Source organism: Centrocercus urophasianus, unplaced genomic scaffold (assembly GCF_019232065.1).
Source record: "Centrocercus urophasianus isolate 14NV4802_14NV808 unplaced genomic scaffold, USGS_Curo_1.0 seq_16, whole genome shotgun sequence".
NCBI classification, from domain to species: Eukaryota; Metazoa; Chordata; class Aves; order Galliformes; family Phasianidae; genus Centrocercus; species Centrocercus urophasianus.
This window is the reverse complement of record NW_024884711.1, coordinates 29,443,138-29,459,090: the sequence shown is the minus strand read 5'-3', so window position 1 is coordinate 29,459,090 and position 15,953 is coordinate 29,443,138. Positions and strand designations below refer to the sequence as shown.

General features: G+C 43.0%; 1 protein-coding gene across 1 annotated transcript in view; it reads right to left on the bottom strand.

The window, feature by feature from the left end:
• The window catches only part of PLXDC2 (plexin domain containing 2), a 225,653-nt gene extending 211,159 nt beyond the window's left edge, over positions 1-14,494 (bottom strand). The window contains exon 1 of the mRNA XM_042817552.1: positions 14,003-14,494. Coding sequence (XP_042673486.1) covers positions 14,003-14,111 — 109 coding nt within the window. The 5' untranslated portion in view covers positions 14,112-14,494. The remainder of the gene's footprint in view (positions 1-14,002) is intronic.
• Positions 14,495-15,953: the final 1,459 nt, after the last annotated feature.

The following is a 15,953-nucleotide window of genomic DNA, read 5'->3' as shown; positions in this document are numbered from 1 at the left end:
CCCCCCCCCCCCTTTTTTTTTTTTTTAAAGACTGAAAAAGAAATAGAATTAGAATAGAAAACAGCATTTTCCCCTAAAAGAACACTGCTTCTCTACAGAGTTTCTAAATGTAATCTTTTCTGTCCTCATTTTCTGGCTCCCTACAGATTTAAATTAAAGGAGTAGAATATTTGTACTCAAAGTAACATATATATTTTTAAAATCTACATGAATGTTTCGATCTCTTTGCTATAGACTTTTAGGTTGAATAGCCCTGTCAAATTAATATGGCTGCTGAAACATATAAAGCGAATTCAATCAGTCTGTTGCTTTTGCACAGCACATCTGATAGCTCTCACAATCAACCCACATACTCCACTCTACCTGTTCCTCTTTTTCTACTTCAAGAGCTTGAGGATCTCTGAAATCACAGGATGGCTTGGGTTGGAAGGGGCTTTAAAGACCAACTTGTTCCAGCCCCCCTGTCAGGGGCAGGGTTGTCAGCCACCAGACCAGGCTGCCCAGGGCCCCATCCAACTTGGCCTTGAACACTTCCAGGGATGGGGCATCTACAGTGTCTCTGGGCAGCTGTGCCAGTGCCTCACCATCCCTCCTATTTATAGGCTTCCCTCTAGTACTGGCAGCACACAATAAGGTCTCCCTGGAGTCTTCTCTTCTCCAAGCTAAACAAGTCTGGCTACCTCAACCCTTCTTCATAGGAGCGGTACTCCAGCCCTCCGATGATCTCAGTGGCACTCCTTTGGACCTCTCCAACAGCTTTTCATCTTACCTGTGCCAGGGGCCCCAGGATACTCTCAGCCTTCTGAGCTGCAAATACACACTGCTGGCTCATGTCCAGCTTTTTTGTACACCAGGACACCCAAGTCCTTCTCCATAGGCCTACTCTCAAGGGATTCTTTTCCCAGTCCATATACAAATCTGGGATTGCCCCAACCCAAGTGCAACACCTTGCACCTGGCTTTGTTGAACCTCACAAGGTTCATGTGGACCCATTTTTTTTAAGCCTATCCGAGTACCTCTGGATGTGTCAATCTACCACTCAGCTTGGTGTCACAAGCAAACTTGCTGAGGTTACACTTGACCCATAGTCTATGTCAGTGATAAGGAAGTTGAGGAGCACCAGTCCCAAGATAAGAATACACTGAACAACTCTGGAAAATGCAGTACACTTTTAGTACCAAGGTAAAAATCACTCCCACTCATTCTCTTTATAGGACCACACAAGCCATGATAACCATCCATGGGAAAGTGGTATCTAGTAGCACTGCGACCAAAGATCTCACACTACAATATTTCACATTCATGAAGGTCTGTTGAGCACAGTACAGATTCAGAAGAAAGGCTAAAGTCTCTTCTCAAATTGGCCCAAACTGCTGTCATATGGCTAAACTGTCTCTGCTAAACTCTGTGAAGGCAGAATTTTAACTTTTTTTTTTTGTAAATTAAATTCTAGATGTAAATGCTCCTACAAGTATTTCAGTAACACCTACCATATTTTTTTTTCTAGAACAGCTTTGGCAAAGACCTTAGATATGCACTTTTCTTCAAGCACATATTTCAATCAAATTTTTAAGTGCTGTGCCAAATTAAGACTTGCAAGGGTAGCAACTATTGTTGTTTTTATAGTAAATCAACATCTTTCCCTGCCTTCTTTATGAAAAACTGAATAGATTTCAATTCTACTTGAAAGTCTGAAAATCTTTCCCTAGATCTCCAAATAATAGATTCTTGAAAACAGAGAACCAATAACTGCACCAGTGTCAGTCTCAAAGACTAACTGGTAATTAGAGAGGTGAACTTAAAACTGCAGTGGATTTATGACAATCAATAATGCTTGATTGTGTTATTGCAAGACATAAGCACTTGACAATCTCCCTGGCCCCAAAGTCGTTAAATTTCAGTAGGAATGCCTGCTTGGTATGCACCTCCACTAATCTGTGCCATAAAACAGCAGAATAGGGATAAAGTAATGAAATTCAAATATACATATGGAAGACTCAGGGCTAAAATGAAAAGAAGTGGTTTTATTATACAGTCCACAATAACTACAGCAAACTTACGCAGATAAAGCTGAACACAACTTCCTAACCTGAAGTCCTCACTTCCAGATTATTATCTAAACTTGCCTGTTGAAAAAAAACATGGTTCATTAACATATCTGGGTCATCTCTTGAAGTGAACATGAATTTTGTTTGTGTAAAGAGTGGAACAATAAATCATAAATTTGCATTTGAGAAGCTGCATGCAATAAGTGCTTGCGCTTAACTTTGATGTGAGCTAAGCATGCTTACTACTACTCAAGCTCAGGCAGCTTTTCAGTCCCATGCAGGCAGATCTTAAATTCTAAAAGAAAATTTACTTCGTGCATCTACTAAATGTGTATTGCACATCACAAACAAATAAATATATGTCACAGTGTCCAGCTCTTACAGAAGAATGCAACAAGTACATTAGAGAATACATTACTCTCTATAGGTCTCTGCTCCTACCCACTACAGTATATATAGTATATTATACAGTAGCAGGGGATGTTGCAGTTGGTCTTTTCTGCACATTCAAAAAAGCCTCTCTAGAAAATTTTTTAGGGTCTGCAATGATGCTGCAAAACTTATTGCAACTACTGTAAATGGAGTGGGATCTCCTGGGCCAAGGTCCAAGATCAGACAGAAATCTTAAACATCTACACCTTTTTCAGTCTTTCCATCTTCAGTGTAACAGTGGCATATGTTGCTACTGTTAAGCAAATCTTCGAGTGGGAAGCTTTCCAGAACTGGAGTCTACAGAAGGTAAGACCATATATTGCAGAGCATTAAGTCTTATGGTTTTCTTTTTGATGGGTTTTCTGTTTGTTTTCCATTGATGGCTTTACTAACCTAGACTAAAAAGTCTCAGGTCCTTTCCAAATGAAAGGAGGGAGGGGAATTCATGCACTTAACAAGCTAAGAATAACAGAATTTTAAAATCAGTGTATTTATTTTAAAAACCAACCATCATTTCTGCAGAACACAAAAAACTCACCACTGGTGATAAAACCTCAGACACCAGAGACACTGATTGTATCAGTACTGGATTGTATTATTGTTAGAATATAAAACCTGGCAGCTTGGGATCCGATTTGTAAACAGCCAAGAGATACACCCATCCCTCCCCTTCTGAAAGCCTCTTTGAGGAGAGGAACATCTGAAATGGCAAGAACTACAGCAGTCCCAAAGTCAGTCTTGTTGTCTGTGCACTAATCAGAACCCTTAGTCAACTCGAATCTGGATTTTTTTCCATATAGCCTTAGGTCATTTGAACAAAGATCTGATCAGGATTTAAAATCTTATCTTAGGGAATTTAAGGATGAGAAATTACAGCTTTGAATTTGATGCAGCAAAGGGAAACTGGAAAGATAAGCATGTTATTGTAGAAGCAAGTAACTCTTGCACTCTGAGACAGGACTTGCACACTTTTTTACTTTGGCAAGGTTGTCACTTTTCCAAACCACTTTCCTATTTATAAAATAAGGCTTTTGCCTTATCTCTTCCAAGAATAAAGATACTGATGGATATCGATAATTGTGGGAATAATTAAGGAAGCTGAAATACATGTGTGGCCAGCAACACAGCAGTGGAGAAGCAGAACTCACGAAGTACATGCTGACAAGTTTTGGGAATCAAAAATCTGGGGCCTTGCACTAGAGAGTACCTAAGCAAAGTCAGGAATACAAGTTGAATTCAAGATTGTAGTAAGGCTTAATATTAGAGGGCTAAAATTACTCTAATAAGCTGAAATAACACACAAACTATATTCAGAAAAATATTACAAGAAAGTAGTATTAAGCTTGTCCCTAGTATGGCTAGAACTCAGTAATCTCAGCTGAGACTGTATGTAAATCTACTCATTTCAAGTGCTAAACTTCTTTTCAGGATATGGCTTGCTCAAGGGGCTGACAAAAGATAATAGTAGTTCCTTTCCCATTCAATCTGACAAGTGTTCTAAAGAAAGAGTTGTTTTATAAGTCATGTATGCTGTTCCTGAAAATGACCCTGAACTGAAACAAAATCAACATTATTAACTCTGCAGTAAATGTCCAAATGATCATGCAAGAGAGAAAATGAGCTGAAAAAGCTAAATCATAGAACTGCTTGAGCTGGAAGGGACCTCTAAAGGTCACCTAGTCCAATGCCTTTGCAATGAAAAAGGACACCTACACTGGATCAGGTGCTCAGAGCCCCATCCAGCCTGACCTTGAATGTCTCTAGGGACGGGGCATCCCTCACATCTCTGGGCAACCTGTGCCAGTGCCACACCACTCTAATCATAACAAACTTCTTCCTTACACCCAATCTAAATTCCCCCTCTTTTAATTTGAAACCATTTCCCCTTATCCTGTCACAACAGACCCTGCTAAAAAGTCTGTCTTCTTTCTTACAGCCTACTGGAGATACTGGAAAGACAACTCTCAGGTCTCCCTGGCACCTTCTCTCCTCCAAGTTGAACAATCCCAGCTCTCTCAGCCTCTCCTCATAGACAAGATGTATATGTTAATATAAAAAAAAAAAAAAAAAAAAAAAAAAAAAAAACCAACAAACCAAACCCAAAAAATAAAGAAATGAAACACACACATAAAAGCAAACTAAACAGGCCAAGCCAAGCAAAAACAGGTAAAGAAATACAAGCTTTCAAACAAGGTATACAAGAATTAAAAATTCTTTGCTACTCTAGAAACTTAGACTGTTGTCAATGGCCCTGCTATCTTCTATGGCACATTATACTTATGGCTGCTGCTGATTTACCATGAGCCTGGAAATTATTATGGGGTGCTGGAAAGAGTGCGACTGATGGTCTGGAGTGCATGGAGGCATGTGGAATGGAGGGTGTGGTCCACAAATCCAGGACACAATTGCCTTTCATCTCAGGGAAAGTCCTGATGACCTAGGTGGTCCCTTCAAGCAAGGTTCCTAGGCAAGAAATTGTAAGGACAAATTGCTATTATTTCATCTGCTCATTGAAAAGATGTAAATGTTTCCAACAGATTGCAGTATTGCCGGTGAAATGGAAAGTTTTAGGAAGGCTAGATACAGTAATATAAGCAAAACTGAAAGCTGTTGCATTTTGCTTGGTTTGATGCTTAATTGGAGAAAGATCCCTTCTGTTTTCCTTCATTAAATGCAAACACAAGAAGCGCTGAACTTCCAATTACACATTGAAATTATTTACTATGTAAATTATGCAAGACTTAACTAAAAAGTATTTCATCACACATACTTTCTTCACAAAACTATTTTTAAAGCAAATGGATAACAGATTCAATAAAAAAGTCAATGGAAACCAGAACTGATTTTAATCTATAATAGTTACTCACCCTATCCATTTTCTTTGTTTTCAGACTACAGCGTAGATCAGTAGATATATGTTTAAATAGGAACCATTCTGTGTTGATATTGAGGTCAGGTTTCTGCAATACACCAAATGCTAAGCTTCTAGTACATAAATGCTTTCACTGCAAATAAACCATAAATCTATTATCTTTACAGCAGCCGCAATCTGGAAAATGTGCTCTCTTTTAATTTAGTTGCTTCATGAATATCATATTAACAAGAAGCAACCTGAATGAGAAATATGTTATCAAGTGAAAAGTTTTCTAACTGCATGATCAAGACAAGTTTTGGGGAATTTTTTGGTCATTTTCCCCTTTCCTGTTATCAAATAATAGTAAGATTTTTACAAGATTAGACGGTCTGTTCTTAAAGCACCTACGTGGCCGAATTCTCAACAATCAGAAATCTCCCTTAAACATGAGTAGAAAATTAGTTTCCCACCTTAAGTCAAAATTCTGATCTTGTTCTGATTAAAAATAAAAGGTCAATGCTTGCTATAGGGTATAAATGAATACGTATTTATACACACACGTGAACTCCAAGCAAAAGTGCTGTTCAATTAGATTATATTGATGCATCAGGACTTTTCATCTAAAAATCAAAATGAAAATTTTAAATGAAGCATTTTGTCACCATTAAAACAATAAATTTAATTTTTTTTTATTTTATTTTATTTTTTTTTTTACACTTCCCACTTGACATGTAAAATCTGACAATTTTCTAAATTCAACCTGTTTCATTGCCTTTTTTTACTTAGTTTATATAATAATTGACAATATTGAAGAGAAGTCACATATTTTACTCTTCTAGGTTTTGCTACTCTTATAAGAGGATTTGTAATACTGAGAGGTTTAAAAATATTGCATGCATTCTCCCCATCTTTTTATCCTCGTCTTTGATGACACTGTGATCTTTTCAATCTGTTCCATATGATGTTGCACTAAATAAGGCTTTGTGTTTGTCTCTATTTGTTCTTTACTTAACACATTCTTTTGTGTATTGAGGTAGAAAAAGGGAAGTGCCAAAAAATACTCAGGGAATCTATGTTGTGTACAATGAATGAATAGGAAACTTGACAGTAGCAGTGTCCTCAGCTATAGGATACTAACACCAGTACTACTACTACTAATACTAACTAGGTCCAGCTGCAGTTACCAAGGTGAAATGGGCTTCATACTCAAAATAAAATGACCTTTAAGCTTTCAGTAGACTTAAATTTGGCCTCTTGCTGTTCATGAAGCCAGGCTTAGCATAGTTGAGCTTGTTTCAAAATCTTTCCACAACTGAAACTGAAGGATGCCTTTCCTACCTTCCAAAATCTATCCGAATGAGAAAATCTGACCTACAGCACAGCCACATGAACTACTGAACCACTGCAGATGAGAAGGAAGCAATCCCTGAGGAGGGCAAGGAGGGCAACAGGAGGGTGAAGAAGGGAAAGAAGAGCCTACTCTGAAAACAGTTAAGCCACTAAAGGATTGCTAACAGAAGGCCTTGGGCTTATATCTCAGGGTTACTGAAGCTACACTGCAAATGCATACCTGCAGGCTTCAAAAGGAGAATCATATACACCCACAATGTGAAAACAGAAACATGCAGCTGGGGAATATCATAGAGCAACTATACTAGTAAAAAGTCCTGCCAACCTCCAAATCAACTTGAGTCCCTGCTCTCAGTTTTCTAAGAATGCTAAAATAACATTTTCCAATGGGTTTCTGGTTAAATCACTGACTCCCTGAAAGAAGAGCCAGCATAGTAATGAACTCTCCCTCTTAAACTCTTCACCTTTCAGAAGAGACTGAATTTATGATGGATGATACTCAGCTTCTACAATCAGCCTAGTAGCAAGTCTTGCGAAGAGGAAAGTTGTAATAATTCAGCCCAGATGCACTATCGCTCATTCAGTGTTTTCAGAATTCATATTATAATCAATGGGGAAAAAAATAAAAGGGTAATTCTTGAATACAAGAAAAAATTACAGTTCTAAGTGCTCATTAATGGATAACTACTGCATCCTATTCTCTTTTTGGAGTCTAGGTGCTTAGATGAAACTTCCAGAAGAATCTGCCTTAGTAACTACAGCCATTAAGAAAAGCTGCTTAAAATGCTTGGTGTTCCACCTCTGTAATATAAGCAGCCTTTTCAAATGGTTTAGTTATATCTATAAAGAAATGGACCATATCTCCTAGAATTCACAGTGAAACATACATTTGAAGTGTTACCAAAGACAAAACTTAGTTTTAATTGGAAGGTTTATGTATTCAGTTTGTGGAACTCGTTCTATTCAAATCAAGGATTTCTTACTAAGTAAGGATAACATAGAAGACTTTATGTCTGCTTAATGTCCAAAAGTGCCTTTATGAGAACATATTTAAGAAAAAAAAAAAAAAAGAATTATCTGAATTATCTGCTTATAATGCAACAAAGGTAGTATTAGTATTAAAAGATAAGCCCTAAAACTAGTTAGAATAAGACCTCATTTTAAAAACCTTATTTCTCAACATGAAAACTCTAATAAGCAGCACTTTGAACGTCTTCTCTTGTCTGTAGTTTGTATAATCAATGGATATCAAGATGTTGCACTCACAATGTATAATCAATGGATGTCAAGATGTTACAATCACAAAATAAACAAGAGAGTTAGGCGAAGTGGACTACGATAACAAAAGAGAATAAATAGAAGTCTTACCCTTATGTTGGGCTCACCACAAAACACCAGAAGAAAGGACCTCCAGACGAGATCCTTCCCCACTGGTAGCCAGCTCTTAAATAGGTCTAGGAGGGCTGGAGCCCGGCTCCACCCCTTCCAGCAGCACAGCTGAATTGCCTTCACCTGTGCTCCTCTGGCTGACTCATGGCTCACCTCAGGTGATCAATCAGAGGTTCAGGCCGTGACTCAGTAGTTCCCATACAGTAGTTAGAGAAAGTATAAGTTAAAATCACATGCATACAGCCATGCATATCATTGACAAATGAGGGACAGAGGCCTCAAGCTAAGAGAGAACTGGAATTCATGCTTGAATTTTATGTAGCTGCTGAGTTCAAGGTGAACTCTTACAAACTTAAAGCTACTCACACAGAATGATTCAAATTATCTAGGAGAGAACTTGAAAGGTCAAACCATCCAGCCATTTGCTCCAAGGCAGGAACAGCTGCCTTTCTGGGCAGAATGACATTTCAAACATATGTTTATCTAGCCTGTTTCAGTGATGAAGACAACTCAGAGATAATCTACTTCCATAGCCGTATTATTCAGAAATCCACCCTATTGCAATTCAAGTCATCATTCCTTGTTAAGGACAAGTTAATCCCACGACTGCAGAAGCCTCCTATGTACTTGAAGGTTGTTACCATGTCACCTCTTAGTTTCATTCTCTCTAGTATTTCTTTCAGTTATTCTTCATATGACACTCTCCAACTGGTCTATGTATCCTGTTGGGACCTGACAATTGCAGAGCAGAGAAGACAGCATCACTGTATGTCTTGTATGTCTATATTAATCCTTATGTTTCCCTTGATGCATTCAATCATAATGTTTGCTACTTCTAAAACTGAGCATTCAAGTCAAGTGCTAAGCCTGACCCTGAATCTGGTCTAAGAACCTGCTGCGCATGCTTGTTTTAGAAGAGAAAAACATTGGGCCAAATCCAGCTTGAAAGAACACGCCTACGCACTGATGTTTGGTGAAGGGAGATGAACATGTTACATAAGCTCTTTCAAATCCAGAATTTATGAGGACAATTAGCACAACTGATTGACCAATACTGACAGCAAGGAAAGCTAATTGAGGCTCTGTTTATTTGTTGGATGAGGAAGAGAGGAGCAAGGAAGTAGAAGTGTTCCATGATGACATACTGCACCCAGCACTCACAAACATTACCTCACAGCAATGCTTTAAGCTCATTTTTCAGAAGCCACAAACAAAAACAAAACCCACGTGCACTTAGCGTGGCTTGTCTGCATACTTTTCCATGGAAAGTAATCTCCAAGGCTCTTTGAGTTTCTGCTGTGATTACGCAATTCTCTGGTTTAGTAAATACAACATCTGCCAATTGCACCACATTAGCACTCCCAGCTCAGCCCTCATCAAACCTAATAGTTGGATATAATTTCACACTGCTGGCAAGCATACAACATTTCCTCGTACTAGATGAGAAATGCTTCTGTCAAATGACCTTTTGTTCACTTCCCTGCGCACAGGGCCCCAGCGCACGCTTACCTTAACTACTGCTTTCTCAAATTGCATTGGTATTAATTTTCCTTAGGAAGCACAAACCACACTGGAAACTTGTGCTCATAGCAGTTACACCAATACACGGACTGTAGCCTTGATTGGTTTTGAAACCGTGGCATTAATAGAGTTTTCTTGTTGCCAGTGCCTTTCGAGTTACCAACAGCATCACTGCTCAATACTGCAGAGAGCCCAACAAAACAACAGTGACTTTTGTGAAAAACAGAGTCAAATGACGAAGCTTCTTTCAAAAAGGAAAAAAAAAAAAAAATTTGTTTTTCAATTCCTTAATAGAGAAAACCGGGATTCAGACAGAGTTTTTTTGGTATGATATCCATCACTAGCTTAATTCAAAGCAAAGCAGCATCTCATAGTCCCGCAGGAAACACAGCTCCAGGTTCAAACCTCCATCTCCTGAGGTCAGTGCAGGTGTAGGGAACAGCAGCCCTGCTCCACTGGGCCAAAACACTTTAATGAATGTGCAAAGTCACATTCACATCATGAACAACTAACTCACGCTAAAACTAGCCTGTGCTGAATTCCCTCCTCTGATTCCTTCATGGCCTCAGGAGTCTCTTGTCCTACAGGAAACAGCTTTAGTGAACTGCAAAAGTTTTCAGAGGAACGTGGTATTCAGCACAGCGGACATTGCTTCAGCGCTTTGCTTTAAACAGCCTGTATGTGTTGCTAATAAATTGCTGCCCACAGTGAAAGGACTTTTCAAATATAAAGATCATTTTGTCATTCCCTACGTGTCTACAGCATAGGAAAGTGGTTTCCCTGTTATTTATAATCAACTCCTACTTAAGGGTCAGAACAAGAGCCAGATTCAGAGTCAAGTGTTCGCTGGATTTTAAGTGCCTTTCTGAGTATGAAAATTGCAAGGAGGAATATTTACAACCAAACAGAAACATTGGTTTCCCCAGGGGATTTTCAAACCATCAGGAAACTGCAGCTACTTTTCTCACTCTAAATTTGTGGAAATGAGTTTCTATGAGAGTGACTTTAATAACTAAATCAAGACTGTGATAAGATTGGCTTATCTGCCATTTGTTAGCAATATTTCAAACCACACTTTCAGCAGAAATGATGATTACAAAAATTGGAAAAAATAAAAATAAAAGGAAGAACCAGGTTGAAAGTTAAGACATTACTTCTTTAGAGGGAGCTCTTGGTAAAAAAAAACTTGATTATGCCAATAGGATTTACTCATAAATGTCACTGGGATACCTCAGTGATTGTTTCTATTTGCAGATCTTGTACAAAAGGAAAACAAAACAAAACAACAACAACAACAACAAAGCAATTTTGAATGCAAAGAGAAAAAAGTCTGGTACATGTGATGCCTTAAGTCATAATTTGCTTGATACTTGTAAGATAAAAGCTGCAGGTGATGGCGATGTTCTAAACAGTGTAAACTCAAGCTGTACAAACCTGTGACTATTTCAGTAGATAAATACTAAATAAGCACTAATAGTAGTTTATCCCATAAAAGTAATTCTACCACTCTTTGAATGGCGATGCTTAGAAACAGCAGCAGTCCAATGAGTATAAATCATACCCAGAATATACTTTGACAGAAGAGAATTTGCAATAACAGCCTCCTTATTCTGACAGCGTTAGCTAAAGAACACATTTTCATGGCTTCCTATTGCAACGTTTCAGCAAGCAGCCAGCCCTCACTCAAACACCCGGGAGCCCTCATTGTTGGGCAAGCTTTCAAAAGAGCACACTGCTTCAGCTCACTGAATTCGTGTCACACGCAGCTCGGCTATGTCAAACACGCACTGAACACAAACCTTTAAGAACTTTCACTCTTGATGCAGAGCGTTTTCCCCAAGGCAGAGGAAACTGTGCCCGCGCTCCGGGAGCTGCAGCGGCCGCGGTGCCCTCTGGTGGGGACAGCCCCGCTCCTCGCTTCCCGCAGCCCCGGCTCCATCACATCACCCAGGGGTAGCAGGCGGGTGCCAGCCTGCCTGGGAAATGGCTTCGCTTCAATGAATCTCACCTGATTGTGCCCAGGGAGGAAATTTTAGGAACTTGGGGGGGAGGGGGGGGGGGGGGCAAAGAACGGGCAGTAAAATGGTATTTATTGGTGGTTGTTTTATTTCTCCCCCCCAACCCCCCCGGTTTCTGTTGAAGCAGTGTCGTAGCCCTCTGGTGCCATCCTCAGAAACCCTCTCCTGGTTCTAGCTCTTAAGGGCATACTTAACATTTGCATTTCTTGACTGTTAATCTCATTCACTTTCAATATGGTGTTTTGCCACTGAGCATATCAGAACTGGCTTCCCATTAAGTAACTGCAGCTACTTCAAAGATTTGGTTTCTACTTTAATTCTTCGAAGGTTTCATCTGAGTTACTCCGAAGAGATACACTGGATGCTAAATAGAGTAAACTTTGAAACAACTCTTTTTTTATTTTGGCTCACAGAACCTCAAGTTGAGTCCCTCCAGCTTTATTTAATAATCCTTTACTTACTGGCTAGACACAGTCTGTATACTGAGTCTATATACTGTAAAAAAGCAACATACATTAAAAACTTTTTAAAATTGTAATGATGAAAACATGTTAAATGTGACTCTGAATACATTAATGACATCTGAGTGTTGCTGTCATTATGTAAACTTTTTTATTCAAGGTGGAGAGGAAAAGACTTCATGGTTATAGACACCCATCTGTCAGAACTGGCATGAGATTGTCCACCTTAGCAGCAGAAGGCAACAATCTCTTCATATATTTTCTTCAGAATGCATTACATGTCAAGGTAACATTTGCTTATTATTAACTCCTTGCTCCTTCCCCTTGTGCTCAGCAACACACCAGGCACTAACCAATGACTTAGGGATGAGCTTGCTGCTGGTGCAGTTTCTGCTGTGCACCTCCCCAGCACAGATCTTGTTGACTATTACAACTCAATAGCCTCACTGAGTAACAAGCAGCTATTCTTTGTCTACTGATAAATTGTATTTCATTTAGTCAGCAACAAGACTTTCTTTTAAAGATATGATGGCAATAAGTGAATAAACTTTGTAAACTTAGTCCTCTGCCACACAACACAGTCATTTTCTTTCTGTACTCTCACAGCCATGCTCGTTTCACCCAATAACATTACCTAACACCAACAACTGCTATCCAAACCCCTGTGAACAGCCACACGCATCTTGCAGCACTGCATGGACAGTCTGCTTTTCCCCTTCAGCCCTACATGCCATATGAGCCCCTAGCAACCTGCTGAGCTACCTGGCCTTTTAACCATTCCCAACCCAGCAATAGGCCCCTGTTTGGGAACAGTCCCCTCTGCCTGGCACGTGTCTCAGCCGGCACTGCAGAGAGCTCCCATGGCTCTCCTGTTTGGGGCACTTACTCTGTGACCACAGAATGCCACACGTCTGTACCAGACCTTACAGAAAAGGAGGAAGGGGCAGCTCTGGCACACCATGGACATATTTCAGCAGGTATAAAACTGGCTGGTACTTCAACCATAAAAGCAGAGCTTTTACAAGTACACATACATAGACACAAGGCAGAAGGTGCCGCAGCAAGATCCCCTGGCGTGCAAAACCGAGCTTTTCCTCACTCGCTACTCAAATACCTATCTGCAGACGCACTGAGCTTCCTTCGGTAGCTCTCCACTCCGCAGCGCAGGAATGCGGGACGCTGAGGCTTCGGCGGTCAGCAGGGAGCCCCGGTGAAACGCACCGCAGGTGCTGTGTGCCACGCACTAACAGGTGTCTCCGGGAGGACCTTGATACCACCGCAACCAAACTTAGGCAGCAGGACAAACCTCTCGTTCTAAACTAACAGCTCCCACAGCCCTTGGAGGCTGCTCCAAGATCCCTCTCTCCGCGCTTGGTTTTCAGGAAAACTGCAAGTAGCAGGAAAGCGGAGTGCCCGCTGGCTCTCCCAGCGGGTGAGGAGGGAAACTTTGCCTCCCCTCCTACGGTTCGCTGCTGGGGCTGCAGTGGGGCCCCGCCGCTGTGGAGAGGGGGGGAACCGGGCACCCCGCCCGCCTCCCCCGCTGCCTCGGGCTTCCCGGAGCCTCTCTCGACTCCCGGCAGAGCCCTTTCTTCTCCTTCGGGAGCCGGGAAGGAATCTACAGAGATCGCACGGAGAGACTGTGGAAAACAGTAGCGGCTCCCACTTATGGTGGAGGGAGGAAAGTCCCGAGTTCTCATTCAAATAAATAAATAAAGCGAGGGGGAGCTCTTCCCGGAGAAGCCGGCGAAGGAGGGGTGCAGACCCTTTGCAGCGGTCACCCCGGGGGGCAGTGGGAGCCTAACCCCAATCCGCGTTCTCTCCCTCCGGCCCCAGGGCCCACAGTGCTGCTGGGAGTGACGGCGCGGACCCCCCCCCCCGGCCCCGGGCCCGTTGGTGCTGCCCTGCCCGGCAGGTACCGGCTTCACTTACCGTGGCTCTGACTCGGCGTCTCTCCGCCGGCGAGCTGGTAGCGTTCGCACAGGAACTGGAAAAGTAATAGAAATCCAGCGGCTAGTTTGCTTCTCCGCAGCCTCGCCATAGCACGGAGCTGCCGAGACAACTCTCCGGGGTGCGGGGTGCGCGCCGCTCCTCGTCGGAGGGTGGAAGTCCGGCAGGCGGAGGGAAGCAGCCCTAGCAGGCACCGAGTCGCCCTCCCCTCGCAGGAGCTCTCATTGAGGGGTGGCGGGGGCTGGAAAGGGGTTGGGGAGCGGCGGATGGGAAGGGCTCCGTCCCCCCAACTTGCGCGGCCGCTCTCAGTTCAGCGGCATCCCCGCTGGGGAAAACAAGCCCAGTCTCGCCTGCGAAGTGCCAAACTCTTCCTCCTTGCAGCCTGCTGATTGATTTTAGGAGAGCCGCGGAGATCCTCCCTTCCTGGCTTGCCCCCACCCAACTCCCTTCCCCCGCAGGGTGAGGCTTGGGTGCCTTAGGGACGGTGCCTCCCCTCGGCACACCGCGAGCGACAAAACCCCTCCGAGTGAAACGAGCTTCCCCGCTCGGAGCAGGCGGGCCGGCCCCAAGCCCCGGGATGGGAGGGCAGCGCCCGGAGGGCGGGCGGATGCGCTGCAGGAGAGGATGCGAGCAGCGGGGCGGCAGCCGGGGACGCACAAGTTCTCTTTTCGGGCGGTTTCCGCGACGCGGCTGTCAGCGCGAGGCCGAGTGCAGTGGAGGGAAGCGGGTGCTTCCACTGCTCCCTGTGCAGCCCCCGCTGCCGCCTCCCGGAGCTCGGCGGGGCGCAAGCGCTTCGCTCCGCGGCTGCCGCTCGGCCCAGGAGGCGCCGTCCCGGAGCCACGGGGGGAGGCCGTGGAGCGGCACGCAAAGCCCCGCGGCACGAACCCGCCGCTCTGCGGGACGAGGAGATTCGGGCCCAGCCTCGCACGGAGATTCAGAAGTTGCTTTGTAAGGATGGGTCCGTTCCGCCGAGCAACAAACCTGCAAGACCCCTCTACTGCCTCCCCCTACTCCATATTTTTACTTGGCTTCCGGAGAAACCAGCTTCCTTTCATCCTCCTTCCCTCTCCACCCCCCGCAAACCCCTCCTCTGTTTTTCTTCCTCTCCCCTTCGCAAGTCAGAGGTGCTTAGGTGTGCTCATCGCTACGAAAGTGCAAGGACTGAGGGGTCCGTCCTCCAACAACGTATCCACACGCTTAATTTAACGCTCTGTGATTTCTCCCATCCCCTGTGTTAATCTGCGAGCAGCGGCACGGAGGCAGAAGCGAGCAGAGGGCGCATCCATCACAGCCGAACGAGAAGGGCAGTGGCTTTGTAACCGCTCGGCGAAGTACGAAGCTGAGAATCAGCCGAGCTCCCTACAGAGCCGTGAATGCACCTCTCAACCCTTGCTACGAAATAATTAAATTAATTAGAGTGACAATTAAATTAATCAAATAAATAGGGCTACAGAATGTTTGACATTGCAGATATCTAATACTTAATCACAAAGGAACAACCAGTGATGAGACTGTGTTCTCCCTCAATTTACTGCTGTTCGTGAGATTAAGAATTCATCAGCCCCACTGTAATTGCCTTGCTCTTTAATGTTTGATGCACTTACATGTCCATGAAAGCAGAACCCTTGTGGTTTTGAGAATAATATTTGAAGGATAAGCAGAAGTATTTGACGTGTAAACAAAAATATTAGAATTCACAAGGGTGGCTCCAAAAGTAACGCCTCCTATTTTGTGATGTTGTCCCACAGTGTCAGAGGCAGATGTTGGTGGCATGGCGGTAGATGCTGAATCTTCCCCCCAGTATTCCATTACACATTGCTGCCATGTGACAGATGGCAGCAGAGGGTTGGTCTGACAGAGTGGTATCATGTCAGAAGTGCAGAAGAAGCAAAGGTGTGGAATTGAATTCCTCCCTGTGGAAAATATGGCACCC